This window comes from Lagopus leucura, unplaced genomic scaffold (genome assembly GCF_019238085.1).
Source record: "Lagopus leucura isolate 7727_CA_CO unplaced genomic scaffold, USGS_WTPT01 Super-Scaffold_1, whole genome shotgun sequence".
NCBI lineage: Eukaryota > Metazoa > Chordata > Aves > Galliformes > Phasianidae > Lagopus > Lagopus leucura.
This window is the reverse complement of record NW_024962250.1, coordinates 10,532,677-10,558,522: the sequence shown is the minus strand read 5'-3', so window position 1 is coordinate 10,558,522 and position 25,846 is coordinate 10,532,677. Positions and strand designations below refer to the sequence as shown.

The window sequence follows — 25,846 nt, the reverse complement described above, 5'->3', positions numbered from 1 at the left end:
TCTGCCCCCATCATTCTCTCTGTAGTGAAGGCACCCACTTGCAAAGCCTCTGCCTTGACACACACACTCCCTGGCAATAGGACAGAGGGTACAAGAAGTACAGGCTAGGACTTGTACCCAAGTAACTGTACTGTCACTATCTAGCATCACAGCTCATTCACCTGTATTCGCACAGAGTGAGGAGCTATTTTGGTACCTCCACAGTGTTTCCTCAGCCCTCACTTTGCAGATAGGATATCAGTCCATTTAGCTAATACTAAGAGCCCACTCTACTGCCACAGTGAACGGAATGTAATTTTCCCTTGGCTAAGGAGAATTCCTCGACTTCAGCAAGGCTGTTGACACTGTCTCCCACAACATCCTCATAGATAAACTTAGGAAGTGTGGAACAAATGAGAGGACAGTGAGATATCTGACTAGCAGAGCTCAGAGGGTTGTGATCAGCAGCCAGTCTAGCTGGAGGCCTGTAGCTAGCAATGTTCTCAAGGGGGAACACTGGGTCCAGTCTTACATAACATCTTCAACAGTGACCTGGATGAAGGGATAGACTGCACTCTCAGCAAGTTTGCTGATACTACAAAGCTGGGAAGTTTGGCTGACACACCAGACAGGCTGGAGAGTTGGGCAGAGGGAAACCTTGTGAGGCTTAACAAGAGGAAGTTCTACAACTGGGAAGGAATAATTGCATTCATCAGTTAGGGACTGACCTGACAGAAAGGAGCTCTGCAGAGAAGGACCTAGGTGTCCTGATGGATAACAGGCTGACCGTGAGCCGAAAATGTGCACTTTGGCCAAGAAGGCCAGTGGTATCCTGAGGTCTTTCTGTCAGGGCTACTTAGCTGGTCCATTCAGTGGTATGATAGAGAAATCAAAATGACAACACTGTCACCCATTGATCAGTGAAGCAAGAGAAACCCCATTTACTCTTCTGCAGGGCTGCTCTTTGCTAATAGCCATCAGCCCTTCAGATAGCAAGTGATGTATAGGATATAAAGGACTGGAAGACTTTGGGAAGGCCATTATAAATCATTACATTTTTTGGTACTTCTCTAAAGTCAGAAGTCACAAGAAGAAATCTTAGAGCTACTGTGCCTACTATAACCTGAATGCTATTTACCTAAGAATGATAAGCAATGCCAATGGGATAAAAGTGGGACAAGGAAGAGAAAAAGACTCATCCTTCTCATCCAAACAGTTGCTACATCAACACTGCCGATTGACCAGGGCTCCCATTTTTCTCTGCAAAACAGCTCAGGGTCTCATTTTCACTGGCATAAAGCATAAGCAAAAATGCCAGCAGATCAAAGAGAAAGCTTTGTGTGTTATCAGCTGCAAAGACAGTGGAAATTCAGAACAACTATACCTGCAATAAAAGAAGGACAGCAGTGATATAAATACATTTTCTTTAAATTTGGTAGCATGACTGTGCTGTGCAGTAAGTTGAAAACATCACAAGAGCCCCCAGCTTGAATCTCTGCCAAATGGATTATTTTTTGTTGAACATGTTTAGCTAGTGTGCTTTAAGATTTAAACCCAGGCAATATCTGCAGTCATTCTTGTGTCTGATTTAAAGAAGTGACATTTATTAATATTACAGTGATTTAGTCAACTATTTCAAAGTAAGACAGAAAAAAAAGGGTGAGATTCTTGTTGAAGGAAATCAGTCCTGTGATCCAAGTATGATAATCTACAATAAATAGCTTATTAGGGGGAGTTGGAGGGAAGGAAGCTACAAGTTATCAAGAGAAAATTGATGATTTATACTTCCAAAGGTAAAGTGATAAGGGACTGATCAGAGCAAACTGCCACAGATCTTATAGACCCAGTTATTTCCGGTAGGTTTCCAAACAGCTGCTGGCCTATGTTAAGTCCATGTGAGAGATGGATTCTAACTGGGAAAGAGATCTATCCATGACCAAACCCCTGATCTGTATTATTCTGCATTCACACGCACACTTAAATTAGACTTCAGCATCCTGTATACTCTTTAAAATACTCCTGCAAAGTTCTCCCTTCCTCTCTTTTTGCAAGCATGTACAGGTGCGTAGAAGTTCTTTAGCAACACGTAAATAAGATATAATCACCCTGGATGCTGGGGGATTAAGAAATTGCTTTTGGTATAGATACTCTGAACACTTGGAATGCCCAGTGATTTTTGCTCAGTTCTTTGATGCTGAAGAAAACAAGTCTAATAAATAGATTTACCTGCTTCAGTAATTTCTGCAAAGCACCTTATTAAGTACAAGGTTTTGTTGTTGTTTTTTTTTTTTCCCCTCTCTCTCAAGCCTAGTACTATCCAATGGGTAAAAAGATAAATGGCTATAATCTTTGAATACATGAGACTGCACAGAGTGAGTATTTCATGGCTGCACAAAGCCCATAATTGAACTTCTGCCCTAAGGGTAAGCTTTCCTGCAGTGTAAGTGCTTCCAGATGCCATACAGGGGTCATGATGCTTGTCAGGAAAGCGGAGCTTTACATCCAGTTAATTGTTACCCCAGCTGTCTTTTTTTCTTCAAGACTAGTTTTCCAACAGCCATTCAAACAAATGTGCTCATTTCCCAGTTCCCCCGCAATTCCCCACCACAATGTAACAAAGTGCAGATTTTGCATGGCTACATTCCAAACTCCATGGTGTTAAAATCATAGCAGCAATAGAAAAGCATGTAGCCTCAATAATCATGATGCAGAATTTGAACTGGAGGTGACTCAGTGGTAGTCAAACAGATGCAACATGAAAATAGAATGGTCCCTATGTACAGAGTATTAACTTGTGCTTAACCCTATGGAGTTAGTACTGACACATGAAGGTTTTTGTGGCTTACCAGGAAGTAAAAGTCATTGTGAATTAAACTGATGATCTCAACTCAGTTCACTGTGCCTGGGTTTCCATCTCAGAACACAGTGACCATAAATAGCAAGTTTCTTCCTCCCCAGCTTCCTAAGGGCTTCATCTTAAGTGTCAGTGGCATTAAAAAACAAACGCAAAGACAAAGTTTGTCCAGCATTCACATTTTTTCAGCTCAGTAGAAAAATATCACTGGTTTGGAACAGCTCAATAGTGGCTGAGAAACTTTAGACCACAGCCTGCAGCAGAACAAAGTAAAAAAAAAAAAAAATGGAAGATAGTGTGTAAACAGAAGAGCAACACAACCCCTTTACCTTCTTCAAATTATTAGCTAGGAACTCTTTGACATTTGCAATATTGACCTCTGATTACCAAGAACTTGCCACCAGATGCTTGGGTTACCAGCCCTTGCTTGAAGAACAGCTTGGGAAAGTTCACAGTTTAAGCTGCCAAGCATCTGTAGAATAGAATCATAGACCATTAAGCATTCAAAACCAAAGTCTTAGGGAAAGACTTTACACCAACTTGCTCAATTTTGCCTATAGTAGCTCTGGTAGAGGCAGCTTCAAGTTATTCTAGTTGTGCTTTTCAGACTGTCTTTCACAGACACAATCCTACCCAAACAGTCCTTACCACACCCTCCTTCCATGAGGAAATAACTCAGCTTTTCTAGCCAACAAAAGACTACTTAATTTTTGCAATAAAAAGATGCTTGGCATTTACCAGAGCCTACTCTTTGCTCTTTGGTGGCTACTCTCTGGAAAAGTATTTATTGTCTTTCAGCTCACTAACAAATGCAGGGAGGAAGTAAATCACTATCAAAACGTTCCTCATCCGAACATGCTTATCCTAAGCCTGTGCTAAGTCAGAGAGAAAAACAGGTTGAGCCAAGCCATCTTCTCTTTAGGTCTTTGTGCTAAGGATAGGATTCAGATTTTCTGATTTTTCAGCACAGGTAGTTTCCAATTACAATCTATACAAGAAGAGAGCAAGAGAATCAACTTGCTACACTATGAACTTCCAAAAAATATTTCCAAGGAGCATGTCCCTATGCTCCTCCCTATGCTGAAACTTCACCAGTTTTTTTTTTTTTTTTTTTTTACTCCTTCTGCTGCAATTAACCTTCAGAGACTATGATTAACTATGATCTCATGCATAAGGAATTGATTCAGATTACTATTAACCTGGAAACAACATCCCTAATACAATTCCACAGATGTTTCTCATCCCTGGATGACATCCCAACCCTCTTTCCACAGCCTGGTAGTGCTCGATCTCTCAAAATTAAATGACGAGTGGCTCCTGCAAAGAGAGAGAGGTGATCATATGTCCTTCCTTAACTGGGACACTGGAAATTAAAAAGTCCTCCCCTCACCCACTACTGCTCCTAAAAAATTCTGCAGAAAATCCAGTACAGTTTTACTTGTAGTTTGGCACAATATGCTAAACATTTCAAAGAAAAATGCCATGGTCAGCATCATCTCTGACAGCCAGAACATGACATGCCTAGATGAAGAGATTGCTGGAGGAGGGTGGATATCATCCTCCCTGAGGAACTGTGCTGGGCTCCTCTTCATACAATGTCTGCCTCCAAGCATAAGCTCCCACCCAGCCCCACTGCTCCCCATAATCAAAACTGTTTGGTACTCACCATATCATACACATTCAGAATCACTGGTTCATTGGCCATTGTTGATTGCCGCGGAGGCTGGATTTAAACCTTTCAATCCCTGCCAGATGTGTGTTGCTGCCCCTAGGATATCCTTTTACCCCGAGACAGACAGAGGGAAATGCCTCATCCTACAGCCTCCAAAGGAAGGAGAATGAAGGGAGGAGAAATGCTTACGGTCAGTAGGTGGGGGGTAAAGTTGGTTGTAGGGAGGTAGGAAGGTTTGGGCTTGTTTTGCTGGCTCTATAGGGTTGCTTTTACCCTTCCACAGCGTGACAGATGCCAGATTTCTTTCTAACTCAGTAGCACACCTTGGAGTCCATAGACTTGTGTAACCAAGCAGCAGTCAGGCTCGTAAATCCCAATCTACAGAAGACAGCCTCCGAGCCCGGAGATAAGCCTTCTTCTACCGCCGTGGGCAGCACCGTGACTGTGGGGGGGCCTCGGCGTCCTCGGCAGAGCAGCGCGCTGCTACAACGCGGCTGCGAGGCACGGAGCCGGGCGCACCGGTCCGCTGGGAGCTGTCCGCGGTGCTGGGGCTCGGCCCGCGCTCAGGCGCTCCGGAGCGGGCTCTCCGTCCCCAGCAGGACGTGGAGAAGCGACGGTGCCACAGTGGCTCCAGCGCGCGGTTCGGCGGTGGGACGAAAAAGAGGAAGGGGCTGGCTGCCCCCAGGACAGAGTGGGGATGGTATAGCCGCCATCCTGCCCGCAGCCGGGCGGGCAGACCCGGCCTCGGCGCCGAAGTTAACAGGCAGTTCTCTGAAGGAGGTAGCGAGGGATCAGCGGCTCCAGAGAGAAGAGGATGCCGAGCGGGCGACGCTTCCCGGCACGGTGCGGTTCCGGGCGCTTCCCAGTGCTCTGCTGTCCGCCAGGGCGAGTCCTTATTTCGGGATCAGCTCGTCCCGGGCCGGGCAGCCCTTGCTGACTGACAGCCGGGGAGACCTACCCCTTCCTCTGCTGGCTGGATGCATCTCTGCGCGGCACACGGTGGGAGGGCGGGGAAGGGATGAAGCGACCGGGCACGGCGAGTAGTTTCACTTCTGTTAGTGGCAAGGTCCGGAGTTTCTTCTGTCCTGGAGCTACTTCACACTTGTGTTAGATCTGGGCAGTCCTGCAACATCTTTCCAGCAAATGCTTTCCTCTGATCAGGATGCAAGAGTCAATTATAAAATCCACTGCAGTAATTTCATCTTCCCTTTGCTCCTCCTCTCCCTCTAAAGGGAGAGAGGGGTCTGTGATAGTGCTGGGAAGGGGTGTAGTAGATGGAGAAATGGGCTCCCGCATGCAGAGATACAAGGTGGTGTGCAAACTGGCATGATGACCTTAAATGTTCAGACACCGCAGACTTTCTGGAGCAGCTCAAAAAAAAAAAAAAAAAAAAAAAAAAAGCAGAGATGACCTCATCTGCGTTGGAGGCGTATCTGAGGCTTTCTGCCAGCTCTCAGCCAACCAGATCTGAATGAAAATTGCAGGGAGCCTGTTACATCAGCAAAGCCCAGCATGCCCCAGCCCATCCCGACACTGTCTTGAGTCACACGGGAACCATCCTGTCTGCGAGAAGGGCTCACTTCTCTTTGTCAGGAGCTGAAGGAAAAGACCATAGAGCTGCATTTTTGTAAACGACTTGTTACACAGTCTGCAAGAGGATTTGTGTTGGAGGCAGGCAAGCCTGAAAAGAGAGTGCATTCGCGTCCTGCATAGCTAACTGCCAGCTCCAGAGAGTCAGCCATGAAAATTATCCCCCAGCTGGTGCCAAAGGAGGGCGAAGTAGTTCTAGGTCTAACCGTATACATTTGTATTTTGAAAGGGGAATACCACAGCTTGGTCCTGAGCATGCAGCGTGGTAGGGACTCCAGCACAGCAATTTCACCCAGGCTGGTTATTCCATGAGTGGGCTAAGCAGTTTCAGACACACGATGCTGGGGCTAGCACCCCAGTTCTCCAACCCATCAACCCCCAGTTACCCTGTTTAGGCACCTTTAACCATCTGGTTGTAGCGGTCTGAGGCTTGCAGGAACAGTTTGTGCAGGTGGAAGTGGGTGCCTCCTACTCCCTTACAGCTCAACGTCCAGATATTGCTTAGAGGACAGACTGAACCCCAGGCATCATTCTAAAGACTGCTAAGCAATAAAAGGCTCCCACTGAAAGGAGCTAAGCTCCTTCACTTGTGCCATCACTTGTAAAGCAAACCTCCTACTGAATCCCACAGGGCTCCTGCTAAACTGTCAAAGATATCCTGAGATTGTTACTTTTGGCTCTCTCTGCTGTTCTGGCAATGATGTTTTAAAAATACGAGAGAGAGAGAGAAAGAGAATAGCTGATATAAGATCAGCTGATGTAATTGGAAAAGATGAGCAGCACACAATCTCTTTCCACATTTGTCCACTTGCTTACTTGCTAAATTAACTCTAGTGTCTGCAGTACCCAAAGTTCACTAAAAATAAATGAAGAGACTTAACCAGGCCCATATTCCAGTGACAGACACCTATAAATATTTAGTAGTTCAGAACGTGACAGACAGTCACAATCTTACATGTTCTATCCTAAAAACATTTCTAAAATAATCACCTATAGAGGAAAAAAAAAAAAAAAAGAGACAACAAACCCACTTACAATTATAGAGAAAGAAGGAAAAAAAAAAAAAAAAAAAAAAAGTTTAAGAGCTTGATTTTAAATTCAGGTGATCAAAACCAGTCTAAATGTGCTTTTGTTATTTAAAGGACTTCTGCTATAGGAGAGAGAGTAAATGTCACTCACACAAGAAGACCAAGACTCACTCCACCTAACTTGAAATATAACTGCAAGAGCAATATCACGAATGTACCTGCTCTAGGCTCTCTAGTGTTCATGGAAAGAAGCTGTTCCACAGTGTCCAGTATTTGAGGGACCCTTTTTTACTTCATTCTATTTTAGCAAACTTACTATAACTCCTGATAGAAGGGATCAGCCTGAATACAAGTGTTCTAACATTCATATAAGCTACTTGCAGTCATGTAAATTGTTTACAAGGCATGGTTTGCTTTGGACTGTGTTAAAATGTTTCACCAAAAGCTCAGGCTGATATCACTCATGCAACCAAACTATTCTATTTCAGAGGTGTGAGTACAATGCTGCTGACAGTCACACTGCTAACAGGCATCATAGTCTAAGCATTAAAAAGCATTCAAATTAATTGCAAATACAAAAGGAAAGAAAGATTCTCCTTACTCGGGATCTGTTTTGATCCCAAAGCTGTTTGTTTCTTCTGTGTCCTAAAAGTGGCTTCAGGATCAAAGCGCATCCCAAAGCTACTTTCAGGACATCACAAAAACAAACATTTCTCCAGATTTAACTCTAAAGCTCACTTTTAAACAGCCTCTTAGAAGACTAGTTTCCCAAGTTTCTCCACATCCTTGGCAACCACTTAGAAGGTGTTCATTTACGTTCAATTTTGGTTATTCACACTTACTATTTGTAACATAAAACTGCGTGCCTTCCAGAATCACTGCCTGTCAATCAGATAAGACATTCTTAGGTTAAGAAAAAAAACACAGTGAAAGGGTTAAAAGTAGACAGTAATGTTACCAACCAACATGAAAAAGAAAACCACCAAGCAGGTATTAGCTTCAGTAATTACATAGTATCAAGGTCATAACTGAGAGCACTTCAGCCACCTCCTCCAGGTTCCCATTCAGGAAAGCGGCACTGCTGGACAGTCTAAACAGCATTGCAATATTCCACTGGGGACAAGAACAAAAGGAAAACAGAAGTGCAAGAAAGAATTAATGGAAGTATTAGAGTTCATGGTGGCACCTGAGGGTCTGTCTACTTGCATTACTAGTCAGGAATTCCAGCTTAAATTAACACCTTTCCTTAATTCATTCTCACGCGCTTTCCAAAGCTCCTTAGAAACCCAGTAGACAATGGAGATTTCAAGTATGTTTCACAGCTGGGCTGCCGAGTTTAAACACCAAGACACATAGTGGCTTTATCTCCAAATCAGGTGCACCATCCCTGGCTGTCCATTATATTAACAACTTGTTATTTTGGATTGTATACAGTGCTTTTGCCCACATCAAGTTGTCATTCTTACCCTGTTCTGAGTACATTAGCCAAGACTACCCTTTTTAAAGGAAGTAAAAAATAGTATTTTAGAAAGTAGATGGTATTTTATCAGATCCCTAAGGATTGTGGAGGATATGCTAGGATATAAAGAGAGTTACTGCTCTACCTCCATCTATATTAACAAATCACCTCTTGGGTGGGTGCTGGAGTTTTGCAGCTTTGTTCCAGGAACGTCACAAGAAGCATTTTGATTGAAGGAGTTTTCCTTCCACTTGAGACTTAGCACATAACATTGAGATGACTGATTCCACTCTAGTTATTGAGTGTGGGATATAGAAAAAAAACAGGGAGATGAAATCAGCAGAGGATGCCAGCAATGCCAGAGGGCCTATGCTTTGCTCTGTGTTAATGCAATAGGTGAAGCAGTTACCTTCAGATTGTACCAAAAAGGGGAAGAAAAATTGTCAAATTAGGCATTTAAAGGATTTAACAAGACTGTGGGGAGCCATAGCTGAAAGCTAGGTACGTGTCAGTAGCTCAAGGTAGCAAAATTAATATTTGCATTCAACTCCATTCAGTTTTGCATTTTGTCTCCTTTCTCATTGCAGCAACAATTCCCAACTTTTAAATATTAGGTTATTTGTCAGAGAGCACTGAAGGCTGGCTGCTCCTACAGGGATGGATTCTTGAATGCAGTAACATGACTGGCACAGCAGAACCTTCATTATCCATGGCCCCATCCCACAATTCATGAACAAGGTGCACAGGGCAGGCCTGGAGATGGCAGCCCCATTCAGCCAAATGTCAGGCAGGCTCACAGGGATGAAGGTCCAATGTCAAGCTGGGACACCGATGCACAGGTCCAGCCCAGCAGGGCAGGGCTGGAGTCCAACATCCTACCAAGGCAGGCATAGCTGGGGCAGAGGCTGACAGTCCTGGGCTGGATTGAAATGGGGCTGCTGGGCCATGGATAGGGCTGGGAGAGACTCAGGGTAGAACGGGCAAGGCCATTAGGGGCCACTTGTGCCCTCAGGTCCCTGGCAGTTTGGACTCTGTTTACATGAAGCAACATTGTCAGCTGATAGGCAATCAATATACAAGAGGGAAACTAGGGTGGAAATGCTGAACATCCATGTTCATTCTGACGGTAAAGATTAGACAAGTAGTTACGAATGTTATTAACAAATTAATGGCACTAAGTAATAGCTCAAGATCAGCCACTGCATGCGGACAAGAGCAATATCGGTAACAGTAACTTTCTATATACCCGAGGAGATAAACAGGTTTAGTTTCAAAGAGCTTTTCAGTCACATCTTAAGACTACTTACTTACACCATGATACAGTAACAGCATGCAGTGGAGCAGTGACTCATGTTATTACATACCATACAAACACACCGAAAGACAGTACAATAATTTAAAGAGATGGCAGGGGTAAACAGCAAGGGAAAAGATATGTCACCAGCTCCCCATCACAGAGGTACACAGAAACAAAGTGACCAAAATCTAGCTGAATAGAAAACTTGCAGTGTATACAGTCAGGATCAAGGATAACTGAACTGATGTGCAATGCTATACTTGTGAAGATGAGGATAAGATCCAAAAAGCTAGCTGCAGCTTAGCCCTCAGTGTGTGTAAGCTGTCTCTTTCCTGGACTAGGACTATATCTATCCCTCTGCCGTGTATGCCCTAAACTCCACTGGCTAGAGGACTTTCAGGCAGGCCAGGGGAAGGGGGGGGCCCCCCAAGGAGGTCTTCAGTTCAGAGCAGAGACCCAGTAAACAGGTTTGCTTGATGTGCACCAGTCCCTCCATCTCCACATAACCAGTTAAATGCAGAGTCCACACCCTGCTGGGATCACTGCCTGCTTTCCATACAATAACCTGGTGGTAACATTACAAGGAGCAGGAAACGTGGACTCTTACTCCTGTAGATTTAAAGCACACTCCAACAAACACAGCACCCAAAAACTTCAAATTATGGCATTTTATACCCTTTTTGGCACACTTGGTCAACTGGTTCAAGACATGTTCATGCTCACTAGATGCTAAGCTGGGCTGGTCCAGCACCTTCAAACCACCTACAGATTAGTGTGCAGGTATCAGATACATGGGTATTAGGTCTCTTTTTCTGTCCGGCTGAGTATCATATTCTGCAGTCAAATCATAGCTGCATTCCAGAAAAGTTATCAAGGGTATAGGATACCAATGAAAAGATGCATGTAAGCATCATACCTTACTCACAGAATTTAAGTGTTCCCTTCTCTATATCTATCCTCTTTGCAGTCTGATCAGCATCTGAATATAAAAAGTGAAGAAATCGTAAAAATATTGAAAGGTGTGCAGAGTAAAATGCAACTTGTAAGCTGCTATGGATAGCATTTTGCAATTCTACAAGACTCAGCAATGGGCTTTGTTTAATGCAAAGATACACCCTGGGAACTCTAATATGCTTTCGCACATCATCTGTAACAAACAAGCCATGGCTAACCATCAGATACGCATGCACTGCTCAGCTGATTCTTTATTTAATCAAGCCCAAATCCACTGCAGTACCTTCTCAAACAAAACTGTTCACATCTAATAAGATCAAATACTAAGGAAGATTTACAGATACAGAGGAAAACAGAGCAGGATTTGGAGATGGAACGAAATAGATTTGTTTCTCACTCCTCCCACCCACAAATCTGAAGCAGCCTGCTGTGGTACATGTGACATATCTGGCTACCAATTCTTTTGAATACTGCTATAATATAAGCTGAAAACCATGTCAGAGAAACACAGTAATGGTGTCCCATCCTATCCATATTCATTGGGCTTGGTTTGAGGTTTTACTTGGCAATCACAAACTAGTTGAAAGAATCCCCAGCACCAAAAACAGCCTGTGGCAATGCACACTTTCCACCTTTTGCCTATTTACATTTTTAGGGTGGCCATGGCAGGAGCTTTACTCACCATTTGTTGTCTTTCACAAAGAACCCGATGTTCTAAGCTCTTTCAGCTCTAAATACATAGTGATTCAGGCTAATGGTGCCAAAGCAAAAAGCTGTGCATTTTTTTCCACAGAGCCACACAATCAAAAGTTCAGATTAATTGCATTTGTTATTTAGAAAAGCAGAAGCTGTCACAGATGCCCTGGAAGTGTACTGGTCAAAATGATGATTTTATTTTTTCCTCTCACCTACTAACAACATGCAAGTCAGATCAACACTTGAAGAGCAAGTAAATAATGTGAACCTAACCACCAAAAGAGTGAGGAAAATACAATTCTGCCTTTTAACAGTGAGGGAGAAGAATCAGCTGACAGGATAGAGAGATTGATGGAAGCACAGAGCTGTGCCAGAAGCTGACAGAGCTCATAGGTGTAAAGACGTGTTTTTTTTATCTTTCATTAACCTCCTGCATCCAACCTGAGCGGGGGCTGTTGCTCCCAGCCTGGTTCTGTACTTATGTCTCAACCTTTTCTTCCAATTCCAGGAGCATGATCCTACACTAAACAGAGCACTAGTGGTATGTCACCAATCACTGCAACTTACCACAGAGAAGGTAACTCCTGACAGGGCAACTATCAATAGTCTCTGAATCACTTTGGGATGAATCAGACTGTTAAAATATTTAATAGTCATGCACCAGCTTGGCTGCTTCCTCATCAAGCTCAGACCTTACAAGTTATGAGTAATACTTGCACTGTGCAAAGAACTAACATTCTGAAAAAAAACTGTCTATTTCTCCACTGCTTTTTCCCCAACACTGGCATAATGATTTTCAGAATGCTAGTGAAAAATCTTCTGATGAGACTGAATTGTATCTTTAAACAAAGGAGGAAAAGGTTCATTACATAGATGTTTTCCTATTTATTTTTAACTTTTTAAATAGTCACACCATACTTTCTGCTCTCCAAAGGATGAGAAGGCTAGGTGGCACTGCAGGCTAATGGACTAGCTTCCTATAATATACGAATTAATGAAGTGAAATTGGCATCCTTATCAACAAGCTCCAATGTTAACATAGATTTCTCCAGCCCTGAATCACTGAAAAACTCAAAGCAACAGGCCTAAGCATATAATTTTGCAAGGCACAAATAGCTCACTTGTTCTAACTGATTGTCCTCATAACTGAGCTTGAAGAAATTCAGTACATAAAAATGGCAGCATTGCTTCAAACAAATATCAGAGTTTGATTGTTCCCAACTGTTAGTGCCATGAACACTAAAGCACACTCATCCACAATTACAGCCATAACCAACCCAAGACAGCAATATCAGCTTGTTTCTGGTAAAAGTCTTGAAACTAAACTAAAATAAATAGATAAATAAAATAGCATATTTCTTCTCCCTGTTGCACATTCTAGCTAAGCAGTTTGCTAGTATCAGAGGCCTATCTATGTTCCTATTAGGAGATATGATTGTATCAGTAAAGGACTTCTGCAGGTGCAGTTCTGCTGGCCCACAGAAATGGACGCAAAGTCTTATTTCTGCCAACAAACACAAAGCCCATAGCAGGCTTACTCTTCCCAAGGAACTCTGTGCCTTGCTCCCTGTGTCACTCCAGACACGTTCCACCTGGCTCTTCAGGGTAGCCTACACACAGCCCACCAACAACCACCCCCCTCCACTCCCCTCTGGTTTATCTGCATTTCCAAACACTCCCAGACATCGGGCTTTACTCTTGCTCAGACTCGACTCAGAGAGCACTGCTTGACACAGAGGCTTCATTTATCTTTTCACGTGTCTTGAAAGAAGAATACATGGTGCTTGTTTTGCCCTTACTTGTACCCTTGCACAGCAGTAATCAAAGCCACCATCCATGACAATAACTCATGTAAAAACAAATGCAAGGAACTGTTGCTCTGAACTGGGGTGGAGGCGTTATTTCGAAGGACAGGACTTCCTAGAATTAAAGCTACTGTGTGATCATTTCTTGGAAAATTACGCCTTACTGAAAAGCAAATGTGCAGCCTTAATAGTATTCCAACTGAGGTAGGGGAAGTACAAGACAGCATTCGGGAAGGAAACAATAGACGGATGATTTTGCTCTCTTCAGCTTCTCAAATGTGACATGCCTATTTGTATTGTGTAACTTTTCTTCTAAGGTTTATGATTTCCATTTTGTCACATGAATCTAAGATTATGGCATGCCATGCAATAATATGAGGATAGAACGATTCTGTCTGCAATAGAACTGATCTAAAGAAATTATGTACTTTAATTAAGCAATCATCTATTCTTTCATCTTCTCCAGAAGGATAACACTGTGGTTCTTAGAGCATGTCACACATGCTTCCCTAGTTTCAAATGCACTTCCATTGCAGTGACATCAGCACTTAACATATAGCAAAACCTTAGTATCTTCACTTTTATGCTAGGACCCCAAGGATTCCAGCTACACTCAGAGTGCACTGATGTTCTTCAGATGGACATGGATTTGCTGGATCAGAATGGTCTCAATCCCCTTCATCCCCCTCCCTTTCTCCCACCAAGGAGCTGTGAATTCCTATTTCAGCACTCCTTTCTAACTCCTAATCTCACTCATCAGACATAAGGAATGGCAGAACAAAGCCACAGTGCCGTGACAGGAGAAAAGATGATGAGTAAAGCCCTCCTCCTGGACAGAACTGGCTTAGTAGAATGTGGCTGATGTGTCTCCTATGGGGTCTGCTAACAGCCCTGGGGTAAGAAGTGCCTGCTAGTTTAGGAAGAAACAGTTTCTATATGCCTCCTCCAACCCCCAACCAATACCACTGCCTTTCTCAACAACAGACCAAGAACATATCCTCTGTGTCTTCTCTTCTATGGTCTTATTCATTCTCTTCCTAGATTCCTCTTGCTATAAAAGTCATCTCTGGATTCAAGAGGAAATCCTGGCCAGAGAGCTCATGTCGGCATGGAACAGTTCTCAACAGCTCAACAGAACTAAGTGGTATGTCCTGTATCATTTGCTACTCACCACTAAATAAGACAGATGACAACTTGGCAGGCAGTAACACACCACCACAAACTCTTTGTTATGAAAGTGCCAAAGTGACAGATGATAACTATGCTGCCTTAGCACTACCAGCAAAGAGCTTGGGCTTGCAGACACACCAGCCTGATAGTGCTGGGACACACCTCCTTTAGTGGGAAACAATGAACAATTAATGCATGTTAATTAACAATTGACACATTTACACAAAGGAAAAATGTTGCTAACTGGATGAGAAAGTAAAGACACTTCTTCCCAGCACCAAACCACCTGAACTCACCCATGAAAGGCTCTACTGTAACATAAAGGCACACAGAGCAAAATCTTATAGAGTAAACCAAGGGTACAGCCTGAGCAGGCAGGAAAAAAGTACAATGGGAAGACATGCTGTGCTGAACTGTGTGGATGGAAAAGCACATGGTTTGAATTCTCGTTGCCTCCCCAGTCTAGTTTTGGAATGACCATCTGTAAAGCCCTGGATGCCCTTCTAAGATGCAGAACATTACCAATTTTAGCACCATAGAATGCAGAGGTTATAAGCCTAACACTTCATTGAAGAATTAGGGAAAGAAAGGGCCAGACCATGAACAGCATTTGTTCCAATACAAAGCCTGAAGTCAACTGAAGAGTAAAGTCACAGGTGTGGATTTTGACCATCCATAAAGGAATAAGAGTTATTAGAGCTGGTCCTGAAAAGGGATATCTGATGAAACTGAAAAAACTGGCATAGTGATCTTTCTTCAAAGAAATTCAGGATTTCATGATATACTTACACATATATAAATGTAATATTAAATACAGGGGAGGTGCATATATTCATATGTACATATAGATTCACATACATATAAATAAACTAATTTTTGGCAAGAGCTCTGTGCATTATCTTTCTTTCCATTATTCACTTCTGCAAAAATCCCTGTACTCCACACCCCAAAAGCCTCTTCAGAGAGAATGGAGAAGAAAGGAATTTGTTTCTTTCGGTAAACCCCACTGAGACTGTATGGGAAATCAATATTTCCCAAAGGAAAAAAAAAAAAAAACCCTAAGAATTAAAAAACAAAACAGCCTTTGAGATGAAAAAGATAGCTCTTCCTAAAAACACTGCACAGCAGAACAACTCCCATCATTATCAAGAAAGAAACTGCTTGACAAAATGGAATCTCAGCAGGTGCTCAACCTTTCCCCTCTACCAGCTTAAAAGCATCCCAACCTCATCAACAAGCAAGGATTCTACAAATTCATCCTTACAGATTTAAGCAGCACAATTTCACCTTAGCCATCAAGTCATACACATACACATCCTATCCCTCCTCTCAGAGAACTGGCATGCTAATAAATGCAAGGGAGTTAGCTGTGTTTTGTATTCTAGGCATACTCCAAAGGTGCTCTTGAGATTTTGCTCTGCTGATAGAATTCAGCTTGGCCTCATTTGCAGCTGTTACTGAGATCCCAAATGGAATCAGATTCAGGTCAGGAGTTTTCCATTATCTTGAACTACACTACTTTTGAAATCACAGAATTGTAGGGGTTGGAAGGGACCTCCAGAGATCATCGTTTCCAACCCCCCTGCCAAAGCAGGTTCCCTACAGTAGGTCGCACAGGTAGGCATCCAGGCAGGTCTTGAACATCTCCAGAGAAGGAGACTCCGCCACCTCCCTGGGCAGCCTGTTCCAGTGCTCCGTCACCTCACTGTAAAGAAGTTCTTGCACACATTTGTGCAGAACTTCCTATGCTGCAGTTTCCAGCCGTTTCCCTTTGTCCTGTCTCCACTCACCACTGAAAAGAGTCCGGCCTCGCCATTCTGCCCCCCACACCTTAGATATTTATAGACCTGGATCAGGCCCCCTCTCAGTCTTCTTTTCTCAAGGCTGACAGACCCAGTTCACTCAGCCTTTCTTCATAAGAGAGATGCTCCAGGCCCTTCACTGTCTTTGTGGCCCTCTGCTGGACTCTTTCCAAGCAAATCCCTTTGCTAATCCTATCTCTTGAAGATAGTACGAAAAGAGAGATTCAGATGCTAGATCATGGAAATATTGATTTGAGGGAAATTTCTTAAAATCTGTTTAGCGGTACCTCCTGTCTCATTCAGGCCTGAAAACCTACTCCCAGCAGCTGAGGGACAAACAACAATATCATTCGCACCAGTTCAGCTACACATAACAATTCAGAACAGTCAGAATTTCGCAGCTATAAAACTCACTGCTGGCACTAAAAAGTCATTCACGTCTGAGGTTCTTTTAGATATTCATAAGGTGTGCACCAGCACAGGATTAACTCTGCCTCCCATTCCAGCAAGGTCTTCATCAGATCTACATTCCCATCACTCCTTATAACTGCTCCATTACTCACCACTGGCAAAAGAGCAGAACATTTCCCCTGGGACTACAATGGAAGAGCAGATCAATGATTCACATAAGCACCGAAGAATCGACAACAGAAGCATGTTTCATGCATGCATGAAGACCAGTCTTACACAGTACAGACAGTGACGTTTCCATCCACTCCAGACTACCGGGGACACACCTTTGTGCAGACTGCTGTCACAACTTGAAGCTTGTAACAATCAGAGAGATCAACACGATGGATTGGTGACACAGGAGATGTAATAACAGAGAGACCAACACAACAGAAAGGTGTTCAAAGGGAAGGAAAGAAGGATTGCTCTCCTGTCTCCAAAGATCCAGGCCCACGGGAAAAAAAAAAAAAAAACAAAACACAAAGGAGAGATCTCCAGAAAGAGCTCCTTCCCCAGGCACTCAGCCCTTAAATGGGGACTAAGAGGTGCAGCCAGGCTCCACCCCTTCTGGTCACAGCTGAATTGCCTTCACCTGTGCTCCCAGGGCTGACGGGTCCTTTCCCCAGGTGCTCAATCAGTGGTTCAGGCTGTGACTCAGCAGTTCCCATACAAAGCTCCACTCTTTTCCTTGACGTGTCCTTCACTGGAACATTTACACAGACAAAATACCAGCACCTCACCACTCTCTGTAAAGAACTTCCCCCTGACATCCAATCTAAACTTCCCCTCCTTGAGCTTAAAAGAATTCCCCCTTGTCCTATCACTGTCCACCTTTGCAAAAACTTGACTCCCTTCCTGTTTATAATCCCTTTTAAATACTGAAAGGCTGCAATGAGGTCTCCTAGCAGTCTTCTCTTCTCCAGGCTGAACAAGCCCAGCTACCTCAGCCTGTCTTCACAGGGGAGGTGCTCCAGCCCTCTGACCATCTTCATGACCCTCATCTGGACCTTCTCCAACAGTTCCACATCTTTCCTGTATTGGGAGCCCCAGACCTGGACACAGTACTCCAAATGGGGCTTCATGAGGGCAGAGCCCTCCCTGCCCCTGCTGGCCACCCCTCTTCTGATGGAGTCCAGGATACCATTTGCTTTCTGAGCTGCAAGAGCACACTGCTGGCTCATGTTCAGTTTTTCACCCACCAGGACCCCCAGGTCCTTCTCCACAGGGCTACTCTCAAGTTATTTTCTCAGTATGTATATGTATCTGGGATTACTCAGACCCAGGTGCAAAACCCTGCTCTTTGCTATGCTGAACTTCATTAGGTTCACATGGGCCCACCTTTAGAGTTTGTTGAGGACCAGGGTTTGTTGACTTATCCTAGGAACAAGCTCTGTGGTGATATTAGTGAGAAGCTAAAAGAGACCATCAGGAGATGTGAAAACTCTTCAGGAACTTTATCAGATCCAAGTCCTCTAGGAAAGCTTTCAGAAAAGCCCTGGAAGGCCAGGTGACAAAAGCTTTTCATCAAATGTCCTTTGCTCTGTCTGAATGTCTGATATCATGTTTGCTAGAAAAAAGCCAGGATGGAGCTCTGAGTGCTGACAGAAGAAACCTACTCCTACTCAGGTAGGATATCAATGTCAGCCACAGCAGAGTCCTAACCCAGCTCATGCTGCACCTCTGATCTGCACAGGTGACAGATGCTTACTACAACAGAGCCAAAGAGAAAGAATTCACTGATCATACACTCTTCATTTTCCACTACCAAAGAAAATGTTATTTAGCTAAATGGGGAGGAGGTATTCAAATACATAAGACAGCTGTAGGATGGTGCTCAAGGAACCAGTACACTCAATTGAGCAACGTAAAGAGAATGTGTATGAAACAGAAGTCTCTCTCTTGAATAAGCCATACCTGCCAAGCAAGATACCTTGTTTTAACACATGCTATCTTTGACATTTACCTTCAGTCATGAGGAAACTTACAGTTCACAAGTGCCATAACTATGTATGATTCATCAGCTGTCTGCACAGGACTGACAAATAAATGTCATATCAGATTGAAACCACCATCTATTTTATAAATGCTTATTATTAACACATTATTTAACGGGCCAAGTTTGTTTTGCTTTGAGTAGTCCAAGACTTTTTTAGGATTTTTTTTTTTATTTTATATTCAGCTTATAAAACACTTTTTCATAAAACAAATTAGACCCTAAAAGCATTTTTCTTTTTAGAAATCCTATTACTTGCTTTAAAAGCAACATCACTCTTCTAATATATTGAAACTACAGATAGAAGCAACTCTGACTTCAGGAAGCAAGAGCAGATGCAAAAGACACATGGAACAGGACGGGTTTCACTGATAAAAAACAGCAAAAATTTCCTATAGGAATCGTGGCACAGGGGAAAGAGGAATTGTCCTACCACACTCAGAGAGCAGCACAAGGTCTAGGAAAGTAAAGGAAGAGACCATGCACCAGTCCAGAATGGGTGAAGGGCTGCAGTGCAGAGTGATCAGAACATCCTCCCAGTGCTAAAATTTCTGGTAGCTGAAGCCTAAATTCCACTGTAACACAATGATCTTAAAAGAGAATTGCAAGTGCCTCCTATCAGAGAAGATTCTCCTCTACACAAAAGAAGCGAGAATACCCCTATTCTTCCTACTACTGGGATTTCTTGTTGTTTTCTCCAGCAGTACCCAGTCAGCTTGGCGGAACTCTCATGCTGTCTGTGTACAAGTGGCAAAGGCTGGATGTGACCATGATTGTGGGTGGTGAGACAGAACAAGTCCCACTTGAGCAACAAGCGTTCATCAACATGCACTGCTGCATAGAGCTGATCCTTGCTCGTGCCCCTTCTGATCCCCCAAAATATTAACAGGTTTCCTGCAAGGAACAGCCTGTAGCTTCAACTCAGAGGCTGCAAGCATTACTGCACTTTTTGGATGAACTTGTAAAGATTAATTCTTTTTCATGTTTTGAAAAGCTGGAGCACTGTGACAGCTTGCTCTGAGCACAGAAGAAACAGCCTTCAATAAAATTTCACAGCCCCAATCTCTCTTCCTCTTCTCTTGAACCCCAGAATGCTGTAAGGGCTCTGATTGCTTCTGCTCTGCTTCTAGACGGGGGGGCACCAAAACCCAGGGGGACTGGGTGCCATCTGCAGGACTGGCATTTCATGGCCACTCCATCACAGGGAAAGAATAAGAGAGCCAGGAGGAGAAGCTAACAGGGAGCAAAGTGAAGGCCTGAACACCACAACGCAGACAGCAGCAGCTACAGTACTGCAGGATGCCCCAGCACTAAGAACAGTGTCTGACTGCAACTGTAGAAGAGCTGTTTTGTTGACACATACCTCCACACAATTTGACATATGCTGAGCTGGCCTTACCCACTACTGCTGACAATAGCTGAAGCTGCTTACAGCTTCAGTTTGGAGGGTACTCTTGCACTGATTCCTGTCACTGAACATAGACACAAACACACATGCTCATATTTTGCATATCTAAATACTGATTTTGAATAGTTCTCAGTCAAATGGGTCTTGCAGGTAGTCCATGTAGAGTACAGGCATGCAGAATTCCATGTATTTAAGCTGTACTCTTGCAGGGGAAACTTATACACACAAAGCTGAATGCATGAAAATGGACATGAAGTAGTTGTCAGCCAAAAGTGACAGACTTCAAATACTCCTGGTTTAACTTTCATTGAAAGTGACAGGATAAAATGGCTCTCACGCAGGTGTGATACTATGGGAAGGATACACTTTCAGTATGGGTATTTCTGAGTAGACAAAAATATTCTAAAGAGAAAATCAGATTATCATGTTCAAGCAGCTCTGTTACACTTAATTAAAGCATTAATAGTAATTAGGCTCTCCTTCTCTCTTCCTCTCAATCCAACCCATTCTTGAAATTCAAATCTGAACTTTCCTGAAGTCTGGAGGGTGTTTCAACTCAATATTACTCTCAAATCAATATGCAGATAAAGCCAAGATTGAAATTCCAATAAAATATCTTTGAAGTTCAAGAGAAAGAATAGACTGAGATCTTTATTTTGGAGTATTAACCGTTGTTCAAAGGTACCAAGGACATATTCAGCCATTAAGTGCCTTTCAAACAGACAAAAAATGAATTTGACACCCAAGACCTGGTAAACCCTTTCTGCATTATCTAAATCTGGGGCTAAATTTACCAACTGTTTTTTACCTTCCTGGATGATTGACTGTAAAACACCATTTTTGTCCTGTATCTACAAACAGTATGGGCTATGGAAACTCAGTAGATAAAGATAGAATGCACTGAAGCACAATATAAGTAGAGTGAAGGTCAAACAAAACTTCATTTTGTAATGGGTACAGAAATAAATACATAAATAGGAAAGGCATTTTAAGACCTTAGACGATATTTTCTGCATTTGTGTACATCGTGCTGATCAGTTCTGGTAGAAGGTTTTGCATGAGTAATATCTCACCTCATTAAATCCAGCTACCCTAAGAGCTCAAAATGCAATCTACGTCACTACTAGCAATTCTGCTGTGATTCTACCACTGTGCCACTGAATTCAGGAGAGACTCCAAGCCTGTGTTTCTGCCCATTAGGAAGACTGTCAGCTGCTTATTTGCTTTCAGCCTTCCTGTTGCCGTAACTGTTGATATTTGAAAGAGGGAAAGATAAAGACAAGGAAAAGAGAGTACATTTTGCATTAAAAAATCCACCAGTATTCTTAAGAGATCTCCAACTCTGAACAAGATACAGGAGTGGAAAGGAGCTGTTAAAACAACCTCAGTTGCTCAGTTCTGCACAGAAACAAGAAGTAATTACCTCCAAGGGATGCATGTTTTATTTCACTAACACTACAGGGTTGTAATAGCTTTATGAAATTGTTCACAAAGGCAAAGCACTAACTGCTATTTTGGGGGCTCTTCCACTTTTTTCACAGAAATGTTACCAATTCTTGAATCATTTTGGCCATCTGTAAAAGGTTGGCTTTGACTGCTATACAATTCCAGAGCTTGTGAGATTCACAAAAGCCCAATCAGTGAGTTCACGACAAGCTGAGCACTGACAGCTGCTCAGAAGAGTCCCTTAAAAAGGAACATAATGCCTTCCACAGGGAATCTTTTGGATTAGCACTCTTCTGACCCGCAAAACGTCAGCAAAAATTGCAGCTTTTCTTTGATAACTCAACCAAAAATCACGTTCTCTCTTAAGGTCAACTTTTGTTCTAGAGGACAGGATGCAGAAAACATACTATTGCGTTCTGAAGAGCTACAGGAAGATGTCCAGAGAACAGTAAACAATGCAGATCCCCCATATTAATTTGAGTGATGAGAAAAGAAGAAAAAATGAAGTTCACTGAAGAGTTGAGCAGCTAAAAGTCCCTACCTAGAGCTCCCCTGCAGATGGTAGACCAGAACTCTCACTTTAGAACAACTTCTGCATTCAATAACATATCTTCAGGTACTGATATGCCTGGAAGTATCTTTAGATGCTGAAGCTCATAGGAAGTTTAGTTGTCTTGAAGCTTAACAGCAGAAGTATGAGCCTATTATCATCATATGTACGTATTACATATACATACTGAAACTAAAAGAAAAACTAGGACTTACTATTTAAGACAGCTATCTGAAAAAGTTTAGCGGCCTCTACCCTAAACATGAAAATACATCACTGTCTGCCCTCTGCATCCCCAAAAGTCTCAGTTCAGAGACTCTAGAAAAGCAGATAAGGTACACTGCTTTTGTTAGAAGGTGGGATGTATGCAGTTGCAGAAGAGTGACAGGAGTCAGGATAAATAAAATGGGAACGAGCACAGTTAGAGAAGAAAGCAAAAAACTCCAAAGAACAACTCAGTAAGGGACATTTGGGGAAGTAAGGGACCATCAAGGGGCAGGCAACTCCTTGAAAGAGACAAAGAACACAGTCACTACTTGCTGCAGTAGTAGGAAAAAAAAAACCACCCTTGAATATTTTTTGTAAATGGGAAGGTAACGTTAAAGATTCCTAATTCTTCCACTGAGATCATTGGTATAAGCAATCCAAAGGGGTATGGACTGCAAGCATCAAAGGATGAGGTCTGTACATTGAACTTCTAAGCGAGGAGATACAGAGGAAAAACATGCAGCCTCATTAAGACCAGCTTCTCTTTCAATGAACTGGAAAACATGTTTGTTTTTCTTAATTTTAAAAGGCTCAGACAGTAATCTGAGCAAGTTAAACCTTGCTCGTCTTCTTAATAAATCAGTTGAATAGCTGCTGGAAAGCAGAATTCCAAAGATACTCCTACAGGATTACAACGCAAAGAAGAACTAGTGACCAACTTCCACTTTTTAGAAGGCTCCTCATAATGAAGTAATAAATAACTGTTGTTTAAGCTGAAGGAATCACAATTTGACCATTCTGGCCTGTGATTGAGGGCAGAAAAATAAGAATAAACAAATAATTCTCCTCAGTAACAGAAGGCTGACAGCACAATATATCAACTTTCAAAACTCAGATGTTTCTTCACTTAAAATACACGCTAGTCAACTGATAAAAAAGACAAGTGATATGATAGCAATGTTTCAAATGATACCACTAACAGAAAAGCAAACTTTATACAGGGAGCTGAGACCTTTTATTTGATTAATAGATGAAACAGGCAGAAGAGTCAGCAAGCAGGCATGCTAACTCTTGAGACCCACCTGTCTGTTCACAATTCTACTAGCTGATTAAAGGATACTGGTTATAACAGTATACAAACACCATCAGTATTTAGGAATAGGATTACCAGAGGAAACCCAATGTAAGCTAATGACCCCACAGTTTTATAACTCTCCTTTCATCTTCTTAGCACCTCCCATGGAGTCTATCACAAATAGCCAGTACTGGTCCCAGACACAGACCAGAACCACAATCATCTCTGAATTTGAAAGATCTCTAACGCAACTCAGAGCAGCAGCCACTCTGCTCCCATTACTTGCATGAATGTGCACTCATATGATTGCTGACATCTCACACAGGCTTTTAATATTACTTTATAAGATGATTCAATCCAAGAGCCTTGACTACCACATTTTCTTTGGCAGTATCAGAAGTAGCATTTAGGGTTCAAAATAGGAATTCATCCCTTACTAGAAAAACAAATTCTATGCTGATATATCTCACCCCAAGATGAATTCCTACAGCTCAGTAATTCAGTTCACTTCTTTATTAAGCATCCAGTCAACTTTAAGTTCAGTACTGAAAAGCACAGCAAGAAGTGATAATTGAGACTTAAAAATACACTCAGCTCATACTGCATGCAAGGTTAAGATATAAAAATCATTTAGCAGGTTTTCTAGTTAATGGCTTCATTTTCCCTTTGCTAAGCCTCTCATCTAGTAGAAAGTATCACTTAGCTCAGTCACTAGGTCTTCCTGTTAGGAAACTGTTCAAAACTTCCCTGTTAACCTGCAGAGCACAAAAAGCAGCTTTGTGCTGATAATAGCAAGGGTTACAATAAAGAACCATTTACAAAGCTGAAAGTATTCTTCCTGCAGCTTTTCAAAGATCCCCCTAGTAGTCATGCTTTGTTTCCATTTCAGACAAAAATTTACTCTTTTAAGGTAATAAAAAGAGTTTTATAAAAGGGGCAACTACAATGGTTCGTCTTGTCTTCAAAGTAGGAATTTAGCTGCAGAAAACACTAAAGCTCTAGATTTTCGAGGCTGGTTTTCAGAGTGTGCGCTACCAACGGGCAAAAGAGCACCTGCTTGACACGGGTGACTCTTTCAGTGAACATCTGTCCTTTGTCTTGAGGATAGATGTTCACCACTGTAGGACAGCTGCTCCCTTCCCTGAGCTACCATTGAGTATGTGAGGTACCTTCTTCAACAGCTGACCAGAGGCAAAGCTACCTCCATGAAGGTGCCGTCAGTGCAAGTGCAGGGTAGGGCTTCAACAGAAGCTTTGATAGTCAGCAGCACAGAGTTGAATAAAGACCAGAGCCATAGCATATATAGCTGGTGTCTACAAACAATTGATTAGACAGCTATGACACTGCCCACTTAGATAAGTTTTTCAAAGTCACCAGTCTGAACAAACACTTGATCCAACTATGTTTACTGGAATTTGTATGACATTTGGACCTAGTTCCTTGTTCGATATTGTTCCTCCAATGGCAAAGCTCATTATTACTATCCTGAAAGAAGCACAATTAAGAACATCCCCTCTCTTCAATAGAGATTATTCCCCTGACAGGCAGAGTTTCCTCCCACTACGTACAATTGGACACTTTCAATGTGCCCAATAAGTAGGATTGCAAAACTGAGATGTGCTGGTAAAACATTAAAGCTCTCCATTCTTCTACCCTCTTCCTGCTCTTTTGGGCTATTTAAATAATCAGCATGTTCTCTTAGCCAGGGACAAACAATGCAGCCAGTCACCAATTCTGGCATAAATCATCTTGCTGGAGACCCTCTCCAATTAGCTATGTGTGCAAGCAACTGTGAGCTATGGCTATGAGCCCTGAGCTCTTGAAGAGTCTGTTGTTAAAATCTGTGGATGAACACACAGGTCTGCAAATGATAAGCTTAAACCATACTAACAACTGCTTGAGAAGGAGTTCCTTCATCATTAACAGCTATTAGCACATCCCAGTCTGACTCATCTCTTTCACCATCTGTGACAACATTCCATTGGCATGAATTCCTCATTTTTCCTTGCTTCACAATCTTCCTAGCATTCATGCATACCAACTCATAAGAACATTTTTGACCTTTGCTAATTAAAACAAAACAAAACTATCAAAATATATTTGGACTGGTCACTGTTTATAAACAGGAAATGATTTGATATTGCCACATTGGGAACCAAGAAAATAAGAACTTCTAGTGAATCACTAACTTTGACTGATTATAGATCTTTAGCAAGCAGGCAGAGATTGTAATGATGGATAACTTCTGTGTGTATACAGTATTAAATCAGTTCTTCAGTCCTAGTGTACTACGCACTTATAAACAGATTCAGATAAAGAAGGCACATCAAGTGTCCTCATGAAAACTACATGGGCTATACTTCATATCTGAAAGAATTCACAAAGGCAATGTTTAAGTGACAGAAACACAC

At 42.4% G+C, this 25,846-nt stretch overlaps 1 protein-coding gene across 1 annotated transcript in view; it reads right to left on the bottom strand.

Annotated features, from left to right (window-relative positions):
* Positions 1–4,538, bottom strand: part of LOC122175136 (deubiquitinase DESI2-like) — a 53,329-nt gene extending 48,791 nt beyond the window's left edge. The window contains exon 1 of the mRNA XM_042862569.1: positions 4,500–4,538. Within this exon, the coding sequence (XP_042718503.1) occupies positions 4,500–4,538 (39 nt within the window). The remainder of the gene's footprint in view (positions 1–4,499) is intronic.
* Positions 4,539–25,846: the final 21,308 nt, after the last annotated feature.